This window comes from Cricetulus griseus, chromosome 3 (assembly GCF_003668045.3).
Source record: "Cricetulus griseus strain 17A/GY chromosome 3, alternate assembly CriGri-PICRH-1.0, whole genome shotgun sequence".
NCBI classification, from domain to species: domain Eukaryota; kingdom Metazoa; phylum Chordata; class Mammalia; order Rodentia; family Cricetidae; genus Cricetulus; species Cricetulus griseus.
The window spans coordinates 57731140-57757251 of NC_048596.1; the positions used below are offsets into that span (position 1 = coordinate 57731140).

A 26112-nucleotide genomic window follows, 5' to 3' on the forward strand; every position below is an offset into this window, starting at 1 on the left:
AGCCATATACATGAGACCATGTCTAACAACAGTAATTGCGGGAAATACAAAGAGGAGAGCCATAATTCTCTTGCCATGCAAATGTGAGGACTGAAGTTCTGCGCTCTATAACCAATGTAAAAGCAGTTGGGTATGGTAGGCCATCTGTAACCCCACCTCTCTGGAAACCAAGAGAGGCAGGGATTCCCTAGGGCAAGCTCTGGGTTCAGTGAGAGACGTAACCATAGTAAACTGAGTGGAAAGATATCAAGGAGGACACCCAATATCAAACCCTGGCTTCCACGATCACACCCATACAAAGGCAAGGGACTCACACACGTGCCTGCACCTGCATGTGTACCATACACATACACACACAAAATAAATAAGGGAGAATACTGAATGAAAATGAGGGCATGACCACTCCTAGGTATGGCTGAGAAGGTTTTTGTTGTAGACATGAGGGAGAGTACAGCCAGAGGCATCTGGAAGAGTCCAGAGCAGGGAGAGAAAGTAGTACACTAGACATGGCCAGTAGACTGAACAAGGTCATGAGAGGAGAGAAAGAGAGGGAGAGGGAGAAAGGAAAAGAAAGAAGAGAAGAGAAGGCAAGAGGATCAAGAGGGGAGCCAAGGACCAAGAGGCCAAGAGAGCTCATGGCTGAAATGGCAGGCTTTTACAGAAAAGAGAAGCTGGTGAAAAGGGAAAGGAAGCTTGGGGCCTGGAAAGGTTTAGGGTAAAGGCTGCAGGGTGGAGATGAGGGAGATGGGGAGAAATACTGAGAGGAGCCAGGACTCTGTAACAGGTACATGTGATGCTTCAAGAGCCTGGCAGCCAGCAGCCAGAATTGCACTTTGGTATGTTAAATAGGCACCCACAGTTAGTCATTTGTCCTGAGTTTCTTTGGGATCTCAGATACATTAGGGCTGAGAATGTAGCCTTATTTTGTAGACCTTGAACTAAGGATCTTCCTGCCTCTACCTACCATGCTGGGAACACAGGCATGTGCCACTAACTGTGTCAATGTTATACAGGGCTGAGGGTGGAAACCAGGGCCTCATACATGCTCAGCAAGCATTCTACCAACTCAACTACATCTTCAGCCCCTCAACCTTATTATTTCATTTTAAAAATTTTTGTCTGGGCATTGGTGGCACACGCCTTTAATCACAGCACTTGGGAGGCAGAGGCAGGTGGATCTCTGTGAGTTCGAGGCCAGCCTGGTCTACAGAGTGAGTTCCAAGACAGGCTCCAAAGCAATACAGAGAAACCCTTTCTTGAAAAAAAATTAGCAGTGATAGGAACCATACCCAAGGCCTTGCCCATGGTAGGCAGGCAGTCTTACGCTCAACTACATGACCCTCCCCGCTTTCAATTTCAAAAGGCATCAATGCCCTTTGAAAAGCAAAACTAAAGTCTGGGGTGAAGGCACACACCTGTAGCTCAGCTATTTAGGAAGCCAAGGCAAAAGGATGGCTTGGTCCAGGAGTTTGAGACTAGTCTGGTGGGGTGGTTTGAATTAAGAATGGCCATAAAGGGTCATATTAGTCATTAGGATGGGGTACTACTTGAATGGGATTAGGAGGTGGGGCCTTGTTGGATGGGGGTGGGTGTTGGGATTTTAAAAGCTCAAGCCAGGCCCAGTAGCTCTTTTCCTGCTGTCTGCATTTGAATGTAGAAGCCTCAAGCTGCTTCTCTAGCATCTTGTCTTCTCGAATGCCACTATGCTTGCTGCCATTATGACAATGGACTAAACCTCTGAAACTTACCACTGTAGAGGCCTCAAACTCACAGAGATCCTCCTGCTTCTGCCTCCTGAGTGCTGGGATTAAAGGCACGCACCATTACCACCTAGCCAAAAAATTTTTGAAAACGTAGTTTTTGAGACAGTATCTTACTGTATAACTCTGGCTATCCCCGAACTCCCAAAAGTCTGCCTGCCTTCTGAGTACTGAGAGTAAAAGCATACACCACCAAGCCCTACTCATTTTGTTTGTTTTGTTTTGTTTTGTTTTGTTTTGTTTTTCGAGACAGTGTTTCTCTGTGGCTTTGGAGGCTGTCCTGGAACTAGCTCTTGAACTCACAGAGATCCTCCTGCCTCTGCTTCCCGAGTGCTGGGATTAAAGGCGTGCGCCACCAACACCCGGCTGCCCTGCTCATTTTTAAAAAAGAAAGAGCAAGCAGATGTGGTGGCTCACAACTTTAAACCCAGCACTCAGGAGGCAGAGGCAGGCACATCTTTGAATATGAGGCCAGCTGGTCTACAGAGAGAGTTCCAGGACAGCCAAGGCGACATAGAGAAACAGTCTGTCTCAAGAAACAAATGAACAAATACAGTTTGATGGAAATGAATGTTAGAAAGACAGAGTTAGGCTGAATCCCAGCTGAAAGCAGACAGAGTTAGGCTGAATCCCAGCTGAAGGCAGCAGAGGTGGTGTGTAACAATCTAATGGGAAGAATCAAGCCTGGACCATGTTAGTGAGGAGGAAGTGGGGAGGAGGGTCTCCTTCACAATGCCTCAGGAGGAAACCCACAGAGGGGTGACATTGCTTCTTATTTCTTAAAAAGAAGATTTATTTTTATTATTTCAAATTGTGCGTGTGAGTGTAGATACCTGCTGAGGTCAGAGGAGTTGGATCCCCTTGGAGCTGGAGTTAGAGGCAGTTGTGAGTCCCCTGACTTAGATACTGGGAATTGAACTCTGGGTCCTCTGCAAGAGCAGTATGTGCTCTTAACCACTCTTCCATTTCTCCTGTTCATTTCTTATCTTTTAAGGTTCATTCATTTATTGGGTTTTTTTTTTATGGTGCTAGGGATGGAACCCAGGGCCTTGAGCAGGCTAATGCTGTACCACCTAGCCACACACACCCCTCTCATAGTAGAGGTGCATGTTTCTGAAAGTCACCCCAACTGCCTAAGGTATTGAGCCACCACTCACAGGAAGGTTGCAGGGTTAGATGCTATCTCTCTCCCTCCCTACTTCCTTCCCTCTCCAAATGTAGACGTGTGCACTGGGAGACTCGAGGCTGCCACCTGCTAGCTTCCTGGATCTCCCTTCACCTTATTTCTCAAGGCAAGGTCTTTCTTTAAAATAAAAATTAATTAAGCTACGTGTGGCAGAGCACACTTTTAATTCCTGTACTTGGGAGGCAGAGGCAGGCATATCTCTGAGAGTTTGAGCCTGGTTTACAAGCAAGTTCCAAGACAGCCAGAGCTGTTACACAGAGAAATCCTGTCTTGGAAAAAAATTACATATTCAGTCAAAACACTTATATACATAAAAAATAAATCTTTAGATTTAAGAAAATATTTTTTATGTGTATGTGTCTGAGTGAGTTCATGTGTCCCTTATGCATTCTTAGGGTCCATAGAGGTCAGAAGAGGGTTTTGGATATCTTAGAACTCTAGTATGGATAGTTGTGAGCCACCATAGGGGTGCTGGGAATGGAACCCAGATCCTCTGCACGAGCAACCAGGGAGCCAGGGTCTTTCAGTGAACTGAGAGCTAATCTGAGCTTGGCTTCCAATGAGTTTCAGGGATCTGCCTGCCTCCATCCTTGGTGCTGGAGTCAGAAATGCTCTACGTGTCCAGGTAAATGCTAGGGATCCTCATGCTTTGATGGCAGGCACTGACTGAGCCAACTCCTAGCCCCAGGGGCTTGTTCCTGCACACCTCTGCCCACACTTTCATAAACTGATCAGTAGATTATTTTAAGTGTTTATTTAAAGATGTTTCATGTAATCTATGTTGATTAATACAAAACCCATGCTCCTCAGCCAGTAATTCACACCTGCAGCAGTTTCTCCAACACACATGTGTTATCTGTAAGGGTATTATGACATTCTAGTCCTCTGGACAGGAAACCGTTTCTCACCACTATGCTTAGAGCCATTTTAAACACCAAGAAAAGCAATTCGAAATGTCACAAAAGATACAGAAACAAAGGCGATGGGTATTCTGTAAAATAGACACACCCAGGCAGTGAGAGATGAAGCAAGAATAGAAAGTATTTATTTCCTTGCGTGCTCTCAGCTGCAAGGAGTAAGTGTCAGGTGACTCAAAAATAGACCAGTGTGGTGACACACACTTTTTCTCTTCTTTTTTTCTTTTTCTTTGTTTTTGTTTTGTTTTGTTTTGTTTTTCGAGACCGGGTTTCTGTGTGTAACCATCCTGGCTGTCCTGAAACTCACTTTGTAGACCAGGCTGACAATGAACTCACAGAGATCCTCCTGCCTCTGCAGCCTGAGTGCTAGGAGTGGCATACATTTTATTTTTAATCTCAGCACACAAGACAGAGAAGCAGGTAGATCTCTGAGTTGGAGGCCAGCCTGGAAACATAGCAAGTTCCAGGCTATCCAGTACATACCAATACCGTGTGTGTGTGTGTGTGTGTGTGTGTGTGTGTGTGTGTGTGTGTGTGTGTGTATGTATGTGTGTGTACATACATGCATACACACATATAATATATATACAAATATTTAACTGAGTTATTATTTTTCATTTATGTATGTGAGTGTATATACATTGTGAAGAGTCCAGAAGAGGTCATCATATTCACTGGAACTGGAGTTTCAGGCCCTTGTGAACCACCTAATGTGGTTGCTGGGAATCACTTGGACCCTCTGGAAGAACAAGTGCTCTTTATTGCTGAGCCGCTTCTCTGTTTCTTCAGCCTCAGGGGGCTCAAATTTTTTGATGCTCTGTGCATATTTGTGAATAGCTGAAAAGTACCCCTGCTTTTGATATGAGAATAAATGTCAGGAAGTAGGTGGATTCACACATATAAACTTTGTGAATAACGAGAATCCAATGTATCGGTGAAATAAGCAAAGCAAACATGAAACTGTGCCCAGAACACACACACACCCAAAAAAAAAAAAAAAAAAAAAAAAAAAAAAACAGGCTGAGTTTGGGTCCTTAGCACCCTGTAAAAGCTAGATACAGCTGTGTGTGTCTCTAATTCCAGCAGGGCAGGTGGATTCTGGGAGTTCACTAGTAGCCATCCTCCCCCAAACTGTACTCTGAGTTTAGGGATTGTCCCTGTCTCAGTACAACTGTGGGGCCAGAGCAGTGGCTCAGTGGGTAAAGGTGCTAGTCATGCAAGCCTGCCAGCTTTAGTTCAATCCTCAGAACCCATGTAAAAGTGGGAGGAGAGAATGGACTCCACAACATTGTTCTGTCATTTCCAAATGCACATCATGACATGTGCATGCCATGGCACTCACTTGCCCTCACACACATGCACATACCATAATAATAAATAAAAGAAGGCCAGGCCTTGATGGTGCACACCTTTAATTCCCAACACTCAGGATGCAGAAACAGGTAGATCTGATTTTGAGACCAGCTTTAGCTACATATTGAGTTTTAGTTCAGCTAGGGCTATATCTCAAGAAAAAAAATCAATAAGATTATAAACAGTTGAGACCATATGAGCACACTTTCTTTGTATACACACGCATACACATGTACAATATTGTGCACAGATACATATAACTTCACAAACATACTTTATTAAAGTTTAGATGCAGGGCTGGAGGGAGAGACAACTACAGAGGGTAGGAGCATGGACTGCTCTTACAGAGGCCCTGGATTGGATTCTGAGCTCCCCCATGGTGGATCACAGTCCCAAGGGATCCACACCCTCTTTTCTCCAAGGACACCAGGAATACACATGATGTTCATAATACATACAGTCAAAACACTCATACACATAAGTGGATAGAAAGAAAACACTTTAAAGTGTAGATATGGCCACTGAAAAAAATCATATACTAGAGCACATAGGATTCACGGACAGCAAAGGCTCACAGCTGTACCAGCTACACACCAAAGGCAAAGATACAAAGCCATCCAAAATTTGGAAACTGAAGAACACATCTTCAGAGTGTCACCTGCTCCCCAACTACTGTCAGACAGACTTGGGGAGGAGACATGAGCAAAATTGTAGTGTGTGCTCTGCAGGAAGGGTCTGTTGGTAGCCGGGGTCAGGGTGGGAGCCATCCACCTCTTCGGTGCTGAGAGTCACCAATAGATGGGTGTTTTTGTGTTTCCCCTTTCTGATTTTAGGTGATAGTTTGCAGTGTAAACAGTACAAGCCAGTGTGGGACAAATGAGTTCCAATTTGACACCCTCTGCTGCCAACTTTGTCCTGCTGGTGAGTTCCAGGATGCTTTCCAGAGCATTCCACAAGCCTGGCCTTCTGATGGGAAAAGTGCTACAGACCTTTAGCTAGGGCTCAACTGGAGATTGCACTGAGAGAGGTGGAATCTGACAGAAAAGGGGAAGTGGGCATCACCTTAGCAACCAGCTGCTACTTGTCCTCCTATCCACCCCTTCCCCCACCGAAGCACTGCCCCTGGCTTTGGAAGACAGAAACCAGAGACTGGTCCAGAGGTGGATGTGGTGTGTTCTATAGAAGCAGCAAGGAGATGTGGAGAGTGGGTATGAGTGTCTGCACTTGGACCCCACCCCTGTACCCACACAACTATCAACACACATCTGTATGCATACCTACCTGCAAGTATACCCACCCACACACTATGTGCACACGACGAGTCTGTGGACACCCATTTAGGTCTGTACACACACCTGTACACACTTGCAGATACATAGCCATATGTGGGCACATCCCTACAAGCACACTGCAGAAATAGTGAGATGAGGCTGATCTGACTGAACACTGTGGGAGCCAACACATGCACAGAGCTCATATTATTAGGTGTAGCCCTCTCTCCTGTGCTTCTGTCATAGGCTGAGAAGATGGTCACAGTATAACTAACGTGGTGGGGACATTGGGCAAGGACCTCATCTTTAAACTTGGGAGTTCTGTGAAACCATCATGGGCAGGCAGCAGCCTGGCATGAGACAGGGAGATGGATGCATAGGCCTCTTGTAAGCCAGCTCTCTAGGACTATGGAGTGGAGAGGAAGAACTCGCTTGCTCAGACACTCTGCAGGACATCAGTCTCAGCCCAGGGGTAGTGCAAGGCCTCCACACATTAAGTTTAGCATGAAGACTGTGGTTGGGTATCCAACTAGAAAGTTCCAAGGAGGTTGGGGACCCAGGTGTGGGTAGTGTAGAGAGGTCACAAGAGCTTCAGGGATCAGGGCTTTGCTAGGCCCCCAAAAACCTCTTTCTTCTCTCACATAGGCACATACATCTTTAAACAATGCCAGGAAAACCATGGTAAGAGTGAATGTATCCCATGTGAATCTGGATTCTTTATGAACCACAATAACAGTGAGTCTAGCTGTTTTCGCTGCTCTCAGTGTCGGGATGGTAAGTGTGCCATGGGGGTGGGGATAGCCTCTCCACTGATAGCTAAAACAGGCAGACTGATAGGAAGATGGGCCACAGACAGATAATCAAGATGACAAACTGGCTTCTTCATACTCTTTATCTGACACAAAGGCCTAATAGGCTTTTTTCCCCCTCCCCTTCCCCCCTCCCTCCACACTTAGGACTGGGAGTACCACTCCTTGGTAGAACCTTTGCTTGAAAGGAAGCTTGGGGGTTGGGTAGGCCTAAGGTAGGCCCCCCATTCCTCTCCAGCCCAGATTGTAGGGCTCTGTAGAAGAAAAGGGAGGGTGGTCGTTGTGTTTGCTTTGTCCCTGTGTTAGATGACAGGGTGAATGAAGGCTGATTATGTGCCCAGGATGAAGAGCCTGTGAAGTTTACTGTTGGTGGAGTTTCTGTCCTGCCCTGTCAATCCAAAATAAACACACAGAGGCTTATATTATTTATAAACTGTTTGGCCAATGGCTAAGGCTTATTGGCCATCTCTCTCTTAATTATTAACCCATTTCTATTAAACTATGTATTGTCACAAGGCTGTGGCTTACTCCTTCGGTGGCTACATGGAGTCTCTCTCGAAACTCACTGCTTTTCTCCTCCTCACATTCTCCTAGTCTGGTAGCACCCCCTATACTTTCTGCCTGGTTACATCCTGCATGTCCATTGGCCAAAACAGCTTTATTCATCAATCAATAAGAGAAACATATATTCACAGCATACAGAAGATCATCTCCATCAGATTACTTTCCTGTGTCATAGAGTGTTGTACATTGAGACAGACTGACACCCTGATGACTGACCTGCAGCCTCCCTGCTTCCACAGACCAAGAAGAGGTGTCTGAATGCTTCCAGACTTCTGATCGTGAGTGCCAGTGTAAGCAGGGTACCTACTGTAACTCTGAAAACTGTGTGGAGAGGTGCCTTTCATGCAGCAGGTACCAGCTGTGGGAGGGACAATGGTGTAGCTCCCCACTCCCGCCCTCTAGTCCCCTAGTCTCTGAGACCCTGTCTGTTGTGGGGCTCCTTAGGGTAGCACCAGCCACACAGATGAAATCACACAAAGGATGCTTCCTCCTGGAAGCTGCTCATTCATTCACTCACTCATTAACTCACTCAACTAACAACCTTGGAGCCCCAACAGTGAGAGACACACAATAGAGATTTATGCATAGCATAAGACCATTAATGATGGACTGGGGATGAAGCTAAGTGGGTAGAGTGTTTACCTAGTATGTATGTACAAGGCCCTGGCTTCCACCCCCAGAACTTCACAAACCAGTGGTGATGCAGCCTGTGATCCTGGCCCTGGGGAAGTAGAGGCAGGAGGATCGGGCGTTCAAAATTAACTAATAGTAAGTTTGAGATCAGCTTGGAGTAAAGATACTGTCTGAAAAAAACACTACTGTTGTGATCATGAGGACCACTGCACACTCACCTGGAGGAATCACAAGATTACTTTTGGGTAGAGACTCGGTGAATCAGGGAGAGATGAAACCATAGAAAATTTAGGTGAGGCCAGGTGTTGGTGGTGCATGCCTTTAATCCCAGCACTCAGGAGGCAGAGGCAGGCGGATCTCTGTGAGTTCTAAGCCAACCTGGTCCATAGAGCAAGTTCTGGGACAGCCTCCAAAACAATACAGAGAAACCCTGTCTCAAAAAACCAAAGAGAGAGAGAGAGAGAGAGAGAGAGAGAGAGAGAGAGAGAGAGAAGAAGGAAGGAAGGAAGGAAGGAAGGAAGGAAGGAAGGAAGGAAGGAAGGAAGGAAGGAAGGAAGAAAGAAAGAAAGAAAGAAAGAAAGAAAGAAAGAAAGAAAGAAAGAAAGAAGGAAAATTTAGGTGAAAAGAACTCTAGGCAGAGAGGATGACAAAAGTGACTTGCTGTTAATTACGAATGGGGGGAGAGGGGGCTGGAGAGATGGCTCAATGGTTAAGAGCACCAGCTGCTCTTCTAGAGGATCTGGGTTCAATTCCCAGCACCCACTTGGCAGCTCACAACTAACTGCCTATGATCTGGCACTCTTACATAGACATACATTCAAGCAAAAATGTCAATGCACATAAAAATAAATGCATTAAAAAAATAAACCCTTTTAGAATTGGTTTGGCTATTCCAGGTTTTAAAAAAAAAAAAGAAGAAGAAGAAGAATGGGAAAAGAGCTAGAGTGATGGCTCAGGGCTAAGATATGATCTGTGTGTCTAAAGAACTAAGTTCAGTTCACGGCACCCATATCAGGGGACTCAAAACTGCCTGTAACTCCCCCTGTAGGGAATATGATGCCCTGTGGGCACCTGCACTCACGCACACACGCACACATCTAAACATAAAATGAAACTTTAAAAAAGGAATTCTGTGGGACCAGGGATATAACTAGGTTAGTAGAGTGCTTTTGTAGCACACATGAAGCCTTGGACTCAATCTCCAGTACCATATATATGGGTGTAATGGTATGCCTATAATCCCAGTACTCATGGAGGCAGGATGATCAGAAGTTCAAGGTCATCTTTGGTTACATAGTGAGTTTGATGCCAGCCTGGGCTTCGTGAGATTCTGACAAAAAAAAAAAAAAGGTAAAAATAATCTGGTGGCCATTTAACAATGACCATAAACAGAGAATGAAAACAAAAAGTTATTCTCGTATGTATGGTTTTGGAGTCAAAAAGTCCAACATCAAAAGTGTTGACAGGTCCTCACTGCCTCTGCAGACTCTAGGTCAGTGGTCCTCAACCATCCTCAAGCTGTAATACAGCTTCTCATGTTGTGGTGATCCTCACCATAAAATTATTTTTGTTTCTACTTCATAACAGTGAATTTGCTACTGTTATGAATCAAAATATAAATATCTGATATGCAGAATATCCGATATATGACCCATGTGAAAGGGGTTGAGACCCATGGGTTGAGAACCACTCCTCTGGGAGCCTACTCCCTGGCCTTTTCTAAGTTCTAGTGGTGGCACCGATTCCTGACATTCCTTGGTGTGTGGACACATCACTCTAGTTGCCACCTCCCTCTCCACGAAGGCTTTGCTCCTGTGCTTCTGTCTATACTTTATTCTTGTAAGGACTCTAATCACTTGGTTAAGGCTCACCCTAACCCAGTGTGACTCCAACTTCACTTAGCATCATTTGCAAAGACCCTGCTTCCAAGCAAGGTGAAGTTCCAAGGCTTCAGGTGCACATGCGTTTGGGAGGACATTTTTGGGAGGTATCTCTAGCAATAAGGCCACTTGTATAATAGCTTGAATCTTTATTTATTTACTTACTTATTTATTATGTGCATTTATAGAGTTTGCCTGCATGTCTGATGCCCGTGGAGACCCAAAGAAGTTATTGGATCCCCTGGAACTATACAGTTATAGGTGGTTGTGAGCCACCGTGTAGATACTGAAACTCGAACCTACTTTCTCTAGAAGAGCAGCAAATGCTCTTAACCAATGAGCCATCTCTACACACACACTGTTTTGAAACTGGGTCTTACTATCACTGGCTGGCCTGGAACTCACAAGAATCTGCGGGCATCTGCTTCCTGAGCTGGGGCTAAAGGTGTTCATCACCATACCAGGCAATAGCTTGCATCTGTGAGGCTTGTTATATATCCATAAACATAACTCAGAAAACACTGACTATGTGACTATGTCAGCTCTGGTTTGATGGAGGCTCTTGATTGTCTGTACATGTTTGCCTCTTCCTTACTCACATTCTCTTTGTCTCTAGGCAGACTTCCCTCTATGTGGTGGGACAGACTTTCTCTCCAGGAAGGTAGAGAGAGGGTTCTTCCCTAAATATAACAGAAACCCCTAAAGTCTAATCTCTTCAGATGCTTTTGGCCAGAATGGCCAAAAGGTGTAGCAGGGCCATGCTGGGGTGGGGCTGGTCCTTCCTAACTCCATGTTCTGGACTGCCTGGGTATGAGGGAGTAACACACTCTTGCTTTCCTTCTAGCTGTCCTAAAGACAAAGTCATCAGGCAATGCAATGCCACGATGAATACACTGTGTGAAATGTCAGATTCAGAGTCAGGTAAGGACCTATCCCCTAAACGCACATTAAAAAATGTTCACTGGCTGGGGGGTGGTGATGCATGCCTTTAATCCCAGCACTTGAGGCCAGCCTAGAGCAAGTTCTAGGACATCCAAGGCTACACAGAGAAACCCTGTCTTAAAATACCTCCCCAAATGTTCACTGGTATACTTGCTAGTTTTTGTGTCAACTTAGCACAGGCTAAAGTAATTTAGGAAAAGAGAGTCACAATTGAGAAAATGACCGCCATCAGATTGACCTGCAGGCAAGTCTATAGGGCATTTTCTTAATTAGTGATTTATGTGGGAGGGCTCAGTCCATTGTAAATGATGCCACTCCAGTGGTCCTGGAGTTTATAAGAAAGCAGGCATAGCAAGCCATGAGGAAGAAGCCAATAAGCAGAGCTCCTCTATGGACCCTGTATTAGTTCCTGCCTCTAGGTTCCTGTCTTGAGTTCCTACTCTGACATCCCTGAACAATGGTCTCAAGCTGTAAACTGAAATGAACCCTTTCCTCCCCAAGTTGCTTTTGGTCATGGTGTTTTATCACAGCAATAGAAACCCAAACTAAAACAGCTGAGAAGGTAACATTGGCATTTGTAGTCACTATTAAACTCTGCCACAATAGAAAAAATAGCCAGAGATTATGAACAAATGACTGTGTTTGGCCAGGTGCCAAAAAACTTTTACAAAAGCAAGCTGTGGGCTGGATTTTCTTTGGGGGGCTGCAGGTCAAGAATTTTGTCTTTGGGCTGGAGAGATGGCTCAGCCATTACAGGCTAGGCTCACAACCCAAAATGTAAGAATCTTGTCTTAGTCAGCAAACAGAATCCCAGAGTCTAGCTGCAGCTTCTGTGCCTGGTACCTCAGTCTCAAACCAAGGTCCTTGTGAGTCCAAGCTTTCTGTTTTTGTGTGTCTGTCACCAATTCTGCTTTCGCCTTAGGTCCTGATGCCTAAGGACTCAAACCCTCTTTGTTCTTCTATAATGTAGGCTGAACACCGCTGAGAGCGGTGCTGTGTTGATTTACCTTTCAAATTAGCTTGTGCACTTCCACAGAAAGTTTTTTTGTATATATATATATATATATATATGTGTGTGTGTGTGTGTGTGTGTGTGTGTGTGTGTGTGTGTGTGTGTGTAATGTGTGTTTGTGTATGTGTGAATGCATGAGCACATGTGTGCACCTGTGTATGGAGGCCAGAAACCGGCATTAGGTGTCTTCCTCCATTCCTCTCTCTTTTTATAAAATGTGTATTTAATGCATATAGGTACACGCACACTTGCATAATGTAGTATGATGCACATCTATGAAATATGCTGTGTGGGCAGGTTGAAAGAGGGTGTTGGATCCTCTGGAGCTGGAATTAGAAGTGGTTGTGAGCCACCTGACCAAACTTGGGCCCTGGGGTTCTCTGGAAGAGTAGCTTGTGCTGTCAGCCACTGAGATACCTCCCAGGCCCTATACCTTATCTTTTGAGACAGGGTCTCTCACTGAACTTGGAGCTCACCAGTTTAGCCAGATTGGCTTAGGCAACAAGCTCCAGGGATCTTCCTGTGGGTCTGCCCTGATACCCCAGTGCTGTGGTACAGATGTGCACTGTGTGGGTGCCAGGGATACAAACCCAGATGCTCACATGTGTGGCCAGCACTTTACCAACCAAGTCATCCCCCCAAATCCTAAAGAAAGTTTTCATAGCTGGGCAGTGGTGGCATACATGTTTAATCCTAGTACTTGGGAGGTAGAGGCAGGCAGATTTCTGTGAGTTTGAGGCCAGCCTGGTTTACAGATAAGAGTTGCAGAACACCTAGGGTTGTTACACAAAGAAACCCTGTCTTGAAGAACAAAAAGACGGAGGGAGGGAGGGAGGGAGAGAGGGAGGGAGGGAAAGAAAGAAACAGAAAGAAAGAAAGAAAGAAAGAAAGAAAGAAGGAAGGAAGGAAGGAAGGAAGGAAGGAAAGAAAGAAAGAAAGAAAGAAAGAAAGAAAGAAAGAAAGAAGAAAAGAAAGAAAGAAAGAAAGAAAGAAAGAAAGAAAGAAAGAAAGTTTTCATGAAAAATTAGGAGCAGGAGGGGGATGAAGAGATGATTCTGGGATTTACAGCACTTTCTATTGCGGAGACCTGGGTTCAATCCTAGAACCTATGTGGTGGCTCACAACCGTTATTCCAGTTTCAAAGCTTTAGACACCCTCTTGCTGACCTCTTTGTGCACTAGGCACACACATGGTGCACATAGACATGTACAGGCAAAACACTTGGACACATTAAAAAAATTCCTACAAGCAGGGGCTGGCAACATGTCCTAGAGGATAAAAGTACTTGCCATTTGGGCCTGGCAACCAGAATTCAATCCCCAGAACCTGAAACTCATGTAAAGGTGAATGGAGAGAAAAATGGAACAAAGTTGTCCTCTGCCCTCCACATGCAAAACAGACAGTAAACTGTCTGTTTTTAAAATGGGCCTAGGAAGCTCAGTGGATAAGAGCACTGGCTACACAAGCATGAGGATCTGAGTTCAAATCTCAGAACCATGGGTGTGACTGTGATTCCATCTCTGGGGCTCACTGGCTGTTAGCTTAGCTGCAGGTTCAGGGAGAGAGAAACCCTGTCTCAAGGGAGTATGGCAGAGAGTGATAGAGCAGGATGCCTGATGTCCTCCTCTGGCCTCTACATGTGTGTGCGTGCACACGCGCACATGTCTCAGAGGAAGAGAGAGAGAGAGAGAATGTATATGTGCACACACACATGAGCATGTAAATATAAATATTAATAAAATGAAATTTAATAAATAATAAAGTAAAATATCCAAGTGTGACAGCGCAGGTCTGTAGTTCCATCACTTAGGCTACTGAGGCAGGAAGATCGCTGTGAATTGAAGGCCAGTCTGGGCCATTTACTTAGTATTAGACCAGTCAGGGCTACATGGCAAGATAAATAAATAAGTAGGACCTGGAGAGACAGCTCATTGATTAAGAGTACTTGCTGTTGCAGAGGACCCAGGTTCAATGTCCAGCCCCCACATGGCCGCTTAGCTGTAACTCCTGTTCTATGGGATCTGGTGCCCTCTTCTGGCCATAAGCAGGCATGCACACAATACACATAAATGTAGACAAAACACCTATACACATAAAGATAAACATTAAAAATAAGGTAAATAGGGGCTGGAGAGATGGCTCAGAGGTTAAGAGCACTGACTGCTCTTCCAGAGGTCCTGAGTTCAATTCCCAGCAACCACATGGTGGCTCACAACCATCTGTAATGAGTTCTGGTGTGCAGATATACATGGAAGCAGAATGTTGTATACATAATAAATAAATAAAATCTTTAAAAACAAAAAAAAAGGGTCAGAGGCAGAGCTGGGCCGGAAGCCAAGGCCCTGGCTGTGCCCCTGCCTTAAAAAAATAAGGTAAATAATGAGCAACAATTTCAGAAGAATGCTTAATACCAAAGCCAATAAATAAATACATAATAAATATAAAGATCTTTGGGGGGGGTTGAGGCAAGGTTTCTCTGTGGCTTTGGAAGCTGTCCTGGAACTAGCTCCTGTAGACCAGGCTGGTCGCGAACTCACAGAAATCAGGCTGCCTCTGCCTTCCAAGGGCTGGGATTAAAGGCATGCACTACCACCACCAGGCTAAATATAAAGATCTTACCTGAGACTAAGAAACCTTAGGTTGAGTGATGTGTGGAAGAGAAAGACTTCCCTGACCCTCAGGCCACAGTTCCCTCTAGCCCTTTCCCTCCTCCATGCATCTGCTTCCTGAGCTCTCCTGGACTATGATTTTACAAGAAGTGAGGCCAGGAATCCTGAATAGTCTAAGCAGTCTGTGGGGAGCAGAGTCACCTGCTACCATTTTGGTGAGGCACACCCTTTTCCCCTTCCCAGGACATTAGCAGGACCACGTGGCCTCTGAGCCTGGACAGGAAGCGGGAGCTTCTGCTGTTTGTCACTCTAATAAAGACAGATGTGTTCAGCTCTGCCTCAGTAGTCTTCTCTCTCATTCCAGGACAGTCAGGCTTTCATTGTCTCTGCCTGCCTAAAGCTCTGAATATTGTAGTTGTCATAGCTGCTGTCATCATCATCATTGCTGCTGTCATCATCATCATTGCTGCTGTCATCAAAACCAGTTGGTATTTTTGTAAAAGAGGTGAGTTGCTGAGAGCCATTATCATTTATTATAGAAAATAGAAATTAATATTCAAGGTGTCAACACACCAGAAATGACTTCTGATGGAGGAAACTCATTTTTTGCAAAGTCTGCAAGAAATACAGACTACAGAATATCTTTTGCCTCTGCTTTTACATGTGTTAATTTGCATTCTTTCTCTAGCAGTTATGGGAAAATTCCCCACAGCCTGTACCTAATGTGTGTGTGTGTGTGTGTGTGTGTGTGTGTGTGTGTGTGTGTGTGTGTACTATCTCAACCTACTGGGCATTTTTATCTATGGATTGTCAAGAAGGTGGCTTTTCCTTAACTGTATTGTCTAATTGATATTAACAATGTTAACCTACACAGAGTTTTGATGAATAAAATAAATTCAAAAAGATGCTATCCAAGTCAAGGGTTATAAGTTTCCATTAGGAACTATCTTGGAACAAAGCTTAAGAAAACAGCTCTTAGTCAGGTAGTGGTGGCACATGCCTTTAATCCCAGCCATTGGGAGGCAGAGGCAGGTGGACCTCTGTGAGTTGGAGGCCAGCCTGGTCAACAGAGTGAGTTCCAGGACAACCAAGGCTACACAGAGAAATCCGGGGGAAAATGAATAACAAACAAAAATAAAATAAAATCAGAGGTAAGCAAAAGCTAGAGTAAGTCTGAGTATTCATGAGAAATATGCATGTGTAGGTGTATGTGTGAGCACACATCGAATATATGTAGGTGCCCAGAAAACAAAGCATCAGATGCCCTGGAGCTGGAATTACAGGTGGTTGTGAGCTTCTTGTCACGAGTATTGGGAACCAAACTGGGGTCTTCTGCAAGAGCAGTATTCACTATTAACCTCTGAGGTATCTCTTCCGTGTCAGAAGAGGCTTGACAAGGCTCTGGCTTTCTCATTGCAGATAGAATAGCCCCAAATAGTGTCAAAAGCAGCATCTCAGATTAAGGGGTTCACAGTGACAATAGCACCTTCCAGGGTGCCCAGCTTGAGGCAGGGGACAGAGGAGTGGACCAAAGGGGCTTCTGAAACCCCCTCCCCAGCCAGAGGTTCAGCTGTATGTTGCCAGGTTCTGGAAACACAAGTATGAGTTTGCCATGCATTCAAGACATTTCTCCTTACATTTCTTTCTTCTTCTACTGCACCAGGGAGTCTAAATTCACCATGTGTTCCAGGAGAGGAGATTCGGCTCTGTAAGTAGTGTGCTGGGAATCCTTTGGGTTTTACTGTCAGAATCTCTTATAGCCCAGGCTAACCTCAGACTTGCTATGTAGCTGAGGATGATCTTGAAATTTAAATAAAAAGATTTTTTTAAAGTATGTGCAAGAGCCGGGTGTTGGCGCACATCTTTAATACCAACACTTGGGAGGCAGAGGCAGGTGGATCTCTGTGAGTTCCAGACCAGCCTGGTCTACAAGAGCTAGTTCCAGGACAGCCTCCAAAGCCACAGAGAAACTCTGTCTCAAAAAACAAACAAACAAAAAGTATGTGCATAGTTTTTTTCTCCCTGCACATATGTCTGTGCACTGTGTATATGCAGAGTCTGTGGAGGCCAGAAGAGAATGCTGGATACCTTGTAACTGGAATTACTGAGCCATCTTGTGGATGCTGGGCACCGAACCCAGGCTCCCTGGATGAGCAGCCATGTTCTTAACAGTGAGTCTGACCAAGAGTTCGAGATGCTCTTTCCTCCACCTTAAACACCACCACACCAGTTTCCCAGGCTCTGTGGTGCCTGAAGCACCTTCCTAAAAATTCATGATGTTGTCTCCTGATCCTCCCATTGCTGAGTGCTTAGCTCTTGTTAGAGTGGCAATGCAGTCCTAGAGAGCCAGGGAGACGTGGGCATCCTGAATTGTGGATTTTAGATCATGCCATGGCATTTGTGTCCTCTTTATGAGAGCCAAATTCTGTGCTGGGATGAAACTGAAGTTCTAGTGATTTCAACACTGCATAGAAAATGAGGCATGGAAAAATCAAAGGGGTGTCTTATCTTTATAAAAGAGTGCCTGAACCCTAAGAGGGACACAATGATCACCCTGGAAAGGAGAAATAGATGAGATATTCTGGATAACTGCGAGTGGAGGAGGGGAGGAGAGGGGGATGGGAACATGAGAAATTAGTGTGGTCAAGTTGGGGGAGGGACAGAGAGGGAGAACAATGAAAGAAATATTTTAATAGAGGGAGCTATCATGGGGTTATGTAACGATAACTCTTTCTGCCAGCTGCCTGCTTCCGCCGCCACGTTAGGGCCCCCAAATAACACAGAGTCTTTTATGATTTACAATACTGTTGGCCAATGACTAGGATTTCTTATCTGCTAGCTCAGTCTTAATTATCAACCATAACCATTAATCTATATATTTGATATATTTTAGAAATACTTATCTTATCGAGGACACCGGCAGAATGTGTCCTCTTCCCAGGATCACATGGCGACTCCTTCCTTTTACTACATTTCCCAGAATCCTCCTTGACTCTTAGACCCACATATAATTGCTTACCTATTGGCCAACAGTGCTTTATTTATCAACCAATAAGACAACATATACACAGAAGGACTTACCCCATCATCTCTAAATAAAAAGAGGGGTTTTTTAACATTAACATATTAAATACATAACAAAACAGTTATCAAGTAAGAACTATAGTTACAATATTTAGTCCACTAACATTTAGCAAGATTTAAAGAAAATATTCCATCATCTTTGTGAGTCTAAAGTCTTATATGTAACTTATCTTTTATAATAACTAAAGAAAACTATAGCCATAACTATCTGTCTTCAACTCCATCAAAGACCACAGAAGGAAAATATATAAACTCTAGAACTGACAGAGACAGAAGGAAGACTGAAGCCATATTGGGCTTGGCTGCTCTCTACCACAAGTAATAGATGAATAGTAGGTTAGTGACATATTGACTCTTCTCCAACCTGGATCTCCTGACCACTGGGGGATTACTTGGAGACACAAAGAACCTCTCATGTCCTGAGATGCAGAATCACAGAAATGCTGCAACTTTCCTCCAGAATGTTCCAGAAATACAAGTAGATTCTTGGTTTGTCTTTTTTCCAGCCTCCAACACGCTAACGGAGTTATGAAGTTCTAATGAGCAAACAAATGACATTCATGAAGCTCACTGGATTTAAAGACATTGATTTTCCTGAGCACGAGCATAGAGGAAGCAGTGAACACAGCAAGCTTGGTAGTGCTTGTGGAATGTCCCTTTATGTGGTGTGAATATATGTCACTGTGACCAGTTTAATAAAGAAGCTGACTAGCCAGGAGCTGGACAGGTAGAGGTTAGGCAGGAGTAAAACTAAGAGGATGTTGGGAAGAAGATCAGAGTCTGGAAGTTGCGAGTAGACACAAAGAGAAGCAAGATGAGCATGCTGTACTGAGTCTTGTGTCCAAGTCTGAAAGATCCCCAAAGACAACCAGGGAGATAAACCCACCGAACCGTAAAAGCAAGGTTTTATTATTTCATCCAACCATGACAGGGACCTCGTCTAGCTGGCTGATGCAGCAGCCACCAGAGGAAGCAAAGTTCCCTGTCTACTGCTAAGACAAAAGTTAAGGATTACATCAGTAGGTATGGTTTTGTTTCTGATTGGTTGAAATTTGGGAACAATTAGGAGAATTTCTCAAAGTCATATTTTGGCATGAAATACCTGTGTATCAATTATTCTCATTGGTCAGTGCTATGAGGAAACAGTCTGTGGTTTCTATGGCTTTGTCTTATTACTTGCCTGTTGTATATAGACACCAATAGTTTTCAGAACTGTATCCTAGAGACTACAGGGGAGTTTTGATCTCCCCTGGAGTTTCTTTCGTGGCCAGACAGTTCCCAGAAACCAAGTAGGAGGCAGCAGGAGGTGGGGAGTAAGAGGGTGGGGAGTGTGTCTAGAGTTTCTTTGTGTTCAGTTTTGACCCTAGGCTCTGGGAGGCCAGAGGATCTGGAGTTTCCTTGTGTTAGAGGCCTACATGTCTTTTTTATAGCCTGTCATGGCTGCTAAGCAGGGGGCTGAGTGAGGCTCTGGTCCCTTCACTAAGAAAAGGTACCAAGCCACGTGACAAACATATATAAGAAATATGTGTTAATTTATAATGTAGGAGTTAGGTGGTAACAAGCCCGAGCTGTTAGCCAAAATTTATAATTAATAAGTTTCTGTGTAGTTACTTGGGAGCAGTTGGCAGGACAGAAACTTCTGCCTATAAAAGTGCTGTTTCTAAACTTGGGACTGGCCTCCCAGACTAATAATTATATATGTGTTTGCAAGCTGTGACAATTTAGCTGCTAAAAACATGTGTTTGTTAGGCCTTCAAGCTAGAGTCAGGTACCTTTTGGTACAGGCCCAGCTGAATTTGGAGCCAGCACCCATCCCGTTGCTCCTCCCGTGAACTCCAGATATGTGATGTGCCCTTTCTTGTGCAAAGCTCAGCAGTCCTGTGTGTGGACAGAGGGCTTCCTTCCTTGAAGCCCACTGTTGCCTTAGAGATATGAGGCTTTGTGCTTTGAACTTGTCAGTTAGAGCCAGTTTGGGATCATGGTGCTCAGAATGTCTTCCTAGGAGCCAATGTTAGGAGGACCTAAATGTCCTTTGAGCCTGAAGTGTACACCAGGGTGTGACCCAGATAAGGTGCTTTGTTATGCAAATAATCATACAACAAAGACCTCCTGGAAAGCCTGCCTAAGCAACTATGGACTCTGTCACACCAGGCACTGGGAGCAGTGTCTATGCTTTTAGGCTATCCAACCCCCAGGAATCTGCCTAAGAACTAGCCTTAGACTTGATTCTTCTCAAGCTACAGTGAGCATATGTAGATGAGAATTCCTCAAAAGAAGGTATGTCTACATAAGTTGATTAACTGATTAAAAATTTAGCCAGGCCTTTAATCCCAGCATTCATGGTGCAGAGGCAGAAGGACCCCTGTAAGTTCGAGGACAGCCAGTGTCAGGACTGACATCAGGTTGACCCCGCCCCCTGACGACGGACGGAGCACGCACAGGGATGTGCTGCACCATCACCACATCACTCGCCACGCATTACAGACCTATGTGAGGACTCTGTGCATGTGTGGAACCTCAGTGTGCATGTGCAGTCTTCCCTTTAAAAGCTACAACTTCCTCCAGGCAGTGGTGGCACACGCCTTTAATCACAGCACTTGGGAGGCAGAGGCAGGCAGATCTCTGTGAGTTGGAGACCAGCCTGGTCTACAGAGCTAGTTCCAGGACAGCCTCCAAAGCCACAGAGGAAACCCTGTCTCGAAAAACCAAAAAAAAAAAAAAAGTTGCCTCCCTCTCTCTGTCTCTTCTTGGGTTGGCTGACAATCCACCCCCCCACACACACACACACACTTTTCAATAAACTCCACGTGGGTTGTTGGTCTGCAGTTTTGTGTTTCTTTTTTTTAAAGATTTTATTTATTTATTATGTATACAACATTCTGCTTCTGTGTATATCTGCACACCAGAAGAGGGCACCAGATCTCATAATGGATGGTTGTGAGCCACCATGTGGTTGCTGGGAATTGAACTCAGGACCTCTGGAAGAGCAGTCAGCACTCTTAACCTCTGAGTCATCTCTCCAGTCCTGCAGTTTTGTGTTTCATCACCAATGGCTGCAACAGAAATCTAACATTTTTGGCGCCCGAAAAGTAGGTAGGCTCTCCCTCTGATTTCCCCCACTGCCCACTGGCAGTCAGGCGGGACCTCACAGGGACCCTAACACACAAATCAACAGCCCACCCTCCATCTCACCGGTTTTCTGAGACTCTCCATGCAACATCAGCACCGATTCTGTAAAGGAACCCCTTCTCAGTCGGCGTAAGTGTCTCCATGAACATGAAGGATTGACCGTTGAGTGTCCAGCACCCTTCTGGTATTCTTGGGAACAAGGGAACCCCCGACCACGATCTTAATGGTCATGGTGGACCCCCTTTCATTCCCGGTATATTTCCCATGGGTGACCCCATCAGTAGCTGTTTGCTCCCTTGGCGGCTAGCAGCTTTGGGGACTACTGGGTTCTTTCTTTTCACTTTTCGGGACAGCTGAGTCCTCATCAGACCACTGGGTCTTTTTCAGGGGGGCCCCTGGAACCCTTCCCCAGCTGACAAGCTTCCAGAGAGGGGCTTTTGCCGTTTTTTCACTTGTTTCACCCATGGGAAATAAACCAGCAAAAGAGATAAGCCCATCCACTCCATTGGGATGCCTTCTGAAAAATTTAAAACCCCTACATTTAATGCCATTCATTAAGACATCCAGACTCACCTCAGTTCTAAAAAATGGCCCAAATATTCCTTGGACAACCAGTCACACTGGCCCCAAAAAAGTACTCTAGACCCCAAAATTTTGTGGGATTTATCTAACTTCTCTCAGTAAACTGGAAGATAAGAGGAGTTAACCTATATCCAAGCTTCCTTCTACCTCCGAGGGAACCTCCTTTCACCTAAGAATGTCCTGTTTCACTAAAACTCTTATGTTCCTGTTCAAAATGTCCTTCACTTTTCTGTTTGTTCTATCTCTACTGCCCTTCTACCGTGTTTCTTCTCCATGCAGATGCTGTTAGACCCCCAGAAAACTCAGGCTTCCGGGGTCCCAGCCCAGGACCTCGGTCACCCCAATCACCAGGCAGATTCGAAAACTTGCTGCAAACTGCATGAGGCTTTTTTGTTGTTTAACGAGCTAACCCCATGTTAGCTTGGGTCTTTCACCCACCCGCCATGGTGGATGGCTAGCAAAGACAGCTTGAAGGGGCTGCATAGAGATCTTGTAGGGCAGCGTAAGGGGAGTATCTAGGGGTACACACAGGCTCAGGATTGGTGTGCCTCCAGGCTTGGAGGGCTTGCCCTGTGTTGATTGGTCAACTGGTTGTTATGCCCCATAGGCCCTCCCAGGGTGGTTGCTATGCTCTGCGCATCATTGCTGTGCACTTGTCTGTAAAGCACACCCAGAGCCTTAAAGCATAGCTCTACCAGCTAACTTCTGATTGGTTCCTTGCCACGAGGCAGGCATCTGACTTTCTAGTGACTAGGACAAGGTCAGACAAGCACGTGTTCAGCTGTTGTGGCTGCCGACAGGGGCAGGCATCTGACCTTAGTGACTAAGACAAGGTCAGACAAGCTGTTATGGCTGCCGAAATGGGGAGCTGGTCCCTTCATTCCCCCATTTTCTTTTTTTTTTTGAAATTCCAATCATGGAATTGCTGTCTCTCTAGCGCCCCCATCAGGGAGTGAGAGATATTGGCATCCCCATGCAAGGGAGTTCCTTCTGACTTAGCATTTTAACCAGGGAAAATTAGCGGCATATTCTTTCCCATGTTACTTCCTGCTGACTTTGGGACAAAGTTAGGGACCCCAGAAGGTTGAAATGCTAGTCAAAAGCAAAAAAAAAGGAATTTAGGCAATGGGGAATCCATCAGGGGCTGTTGGCAGACTCTGTTGCAGAGACAGGGGGTGTACACATCAGCTGGACTGGTTCACATCCACAGCAAGTCCAGGGCTCACAGTCTACTTAGAACAGCCTGCAGTCAGCAACTGATACTCAGATGTCTACCAGAAGCAGAAACCTGTTTAAGACATGTTTAAACTAGGAACAAAGGTTAAAACTTATTTACTGAAGCCCACAGTGCAGAAAAAGCAGATATCTGATTATCTGTCCAAACAGCAGGAACATATTTATAACTTTGAGTCCTAGCAAAAACTACAGATGTGGGCTAGAAGCATGTATATTTTCTTCTGTCCAGAGAGCCAGGTATGGATTGGACAGAGGTGCCTTTGGCCTGATGAAAAGCCCTTTAAGTTTATACTTAGATGACAACCAAAATAAACTTAAAAACCTTGAACTTGTGACTGAACAGTAGATAGCTATTAGTTTATCGGCTAACATGCTGACTATAGCCTATAGTGGATCTGACTGTCTGATGCTGTCAAGCTGACAACCATTAATATTTCAGAGATCTGAGAAGGGTATATTTTATCCGAATCTACTAAAAAGTGACAGAAGCCAGTTAGAAGCCAGTCCATATACAGTTAGCCATACCCAAGTTTCACCATTACCGCTGGAGGCAGATGTCTCAAAGAACAGCAATCTTTGCCAGGCCTATAAGGTGAGAGGTGTTTTTCCTCTCTGTGGAAGAGGGACATGGAAAAGACTGACCTTGTTTTGTCTAGGCAAAGCGGGTGCAATCAATTTTCCAGTGTCCAGCAGTTTTGTCCACAGTCTCATTTTTCCACACAAATGAGGTTTGAAGTTTTCGGGTTTAGTTTCAGATCCACGAGGGATCTTTGGGGTTTTGTACCCTATTACTTTCCATAGACTGGTGCATTCGTTTCCAAGACCTACAGTGGTCTTTTTGAATGTTGTGCTGCTTGGACTCTGGTGTCCTGTTGGTTTCACACAACTTTCTGCCTCACTCACGGAGAAAAAGTCACTTCTGCTGGTAGAAGTGTGCTTATGGTAGCTGCCATCTTGGCCATGTGGCTTAGCCTGGGGACTGCCAAGTTCACCACACGACCTAGCTGTAGGCATGCCCACTCCAGCTGCTTGTGCTGGCAAACCCAGCTGTCAGATCTTTTTTGCTTATTTTTTTTTGTCTCTGATTTCTTCTTTCACTGGCCCTGTTTTGCATGGCTCATTTGTGGAATACTGTGCCTTTCCATGGCTCCCTGTTCTATCTGTAGTGTGTCTGTCTTCTTGTCACTGGCAGTTTAAGTCTACTGTCCCTTTAAATCTCCTGTCTACAATGTGCAGATCAGAAATTGCATTCTGGTTCCCCCTTTTACCCTTATCCAGTCCTTCTTATCTCTGTACATGTAATTTAAATTTAACTTTATACTTAGATAACTCTATATACAACTTAAATTTAACTGATGTATCTTTAAATGATAATGAACATCTAGAATCATACAGGTCTATTTCAAGTTAACAAGATATTTATACCACTCAGTCCATCCTGTAAGCTGTTTACAAAGGTACAGCTTTTTATTATAAAAGGGGATTTTTTTTCTAACTAAAGGCAAATTTTTGATTGCTGAGATATTAAATAGACAGATAGCCCTCAAATGCTCAGAGACCTAGAGAACATGGCATATAAAATGTTTTATTAAAAACTTTTTATAACATAGAGACAGGCCAGCTGCTGGCGCCACCCCATTTCCTCCAAGAAGACTGGTGGGCACTGAAGAAAGTCCATCTCACTTTAGTGGCAACGCTAGTCACTGAGCAACCCTGCTCTTCACTTCAACTGCTGCAAAGGACTCTTTGGACCATGGACAACAGGACAGTGGAATCAACTTTACCCACATTGCTTGGGTCAACAGTAGGTGAGTCTTTGTATAGTTCCCAATTCACAGGCTCCATGCTTTCAGCAGGAGGCAGGTGTCCTGCAGCCCACAACCATGGATGGAGGACCTTGGGGTGCCTGTCTATGCAGCCTGCTGACAAGCCTCTGTTATTCTTTAATCATTAATTCAGGTAAAATCTTATTCTTCTCAAGAACTCTGATGCTTTTGACGACCTGTAGTCTGGCCAGCTTAAAGTTCTACAATACAACTACACAATCATAACTACAAGGTCAAGATTAAGATGCTTTTCATTGCCCTAAAAATATCTGTCAACTTAAAAATGTTAATGCTTTCAGCCAAGTTGCTTATAGCATGAATATGCTGCTAATGTGTGTCTAATATTTATGTTTTCACAAACTCTAAGGATTCTTGTAAGTTTCAGGGAGCCGAATCAGATCCAAACAAACAGATCAGATTCACTCCAAATAAATATTATTCAATCTTTCCCTGGTCCCAGGACTTCCTTCCCTCATGTTAGGACTCCTCAGGAACCCCTCCCTCATCTTACAATCTTCCCCTCAATTACCAGGACCTAAAGAAAAGTAAGAAAATTTTTTTTTCTTCCAAACTTAGCCTTGTCCTCTACTCTGTCAACATCTTGCCAGGTCTAAAGAGGTGCCAGAGTTCCTAACAGCCTGAACTAAGATGAAACAACCAGCTACCCCAGGACGTGGCAGCATCCCAGCTTTCTCAGGACCCCCAAAGATGGTGAATACCCCCAAGGTCAGCAGGAAGCAGCCTTGAGAACTCTACGTCCCCGTTCCCTAACCTGCCACACCCAACTCTCCACCTTTTATGATAAACAAGAGTCGGGATTGTTAGGACTGACACAAGGCTTACGCCACCCCCTGATGACTGATGGGGCACACACAGGGACGAGCTATGCCATCACCATATCACTTGTCACGCATTACAGACCTGTGTGAGGACAATGCCCATGGGTGGAACCTCAGTGAGCATGTGGGTCTTCCCTTTAAAAGTTCCAACTTCCTCTGCCTCCCCCTTTTTGTCTCTCCTTGGATTGGCTGACAATCCACCCCCATCTCCCTCCCCCCAACTTTTCAATAAACTCCACGTGGGTTGTTGGTCCACAGTTTTGTGTTTCATCACCAATCTCTGCAGCAGAAATCTAACAGCCTGGTCTAGAACAGACAGGGCTGTTATGCAGAGAAGCCCTGTCTCAATCTCCCATACCCCCCAAAATATCTTTTTATTGAGGACCTAATGTCTTGTAGACGGCATAAGGTCCTTGTGCTCACAGAGAAACATTATGGAAGCCAGGAAAGTTAAACAGGCAGGGTTATCTCAACAGGGGA

At 44.8% G+C, this 26112-nt stretch overlaps 1 protein-coding gene across 1 annotated transcript; it reads left to right on the forward strand.

Annotated features, from left to right (window-relative positions):
- Nucleotides 1–5914: 5914 nt before the first annotated feature.
- On the forward strand, nucleotides 5915–25870 carry LOC100773435 (tumor necrosis factor receptor superfamily member 26-like). The gene is made up of 10 exons (XM_035441599.1): nucleotides 5915–5926; nucleotides 6050–6137; nucleotides 7133–7261; nucleotides 8100–8211; nucleotides 11218–11294; nucleotides 15301–15441; nucleotides 16600–16644; nucleotides 18527–19043; nucleotides 24578–24775; nucleotides 25402–25870. The coding sequence occupies exons 1-8, from the start codon at nucleotides 5915–5917 to the stop codon at nucleotides 18550–18552; spliced, it is 630 nt and encodes a 209-aa protein (XP_035297490.1). The 3' UTR covers nucleotides 18553–19043; nucleotides 24578–24775; nucleotides 25402–25870.
- The last annotated feature ends 242 nt before the right edge of the window (nucleotides 25871–26112 follow it).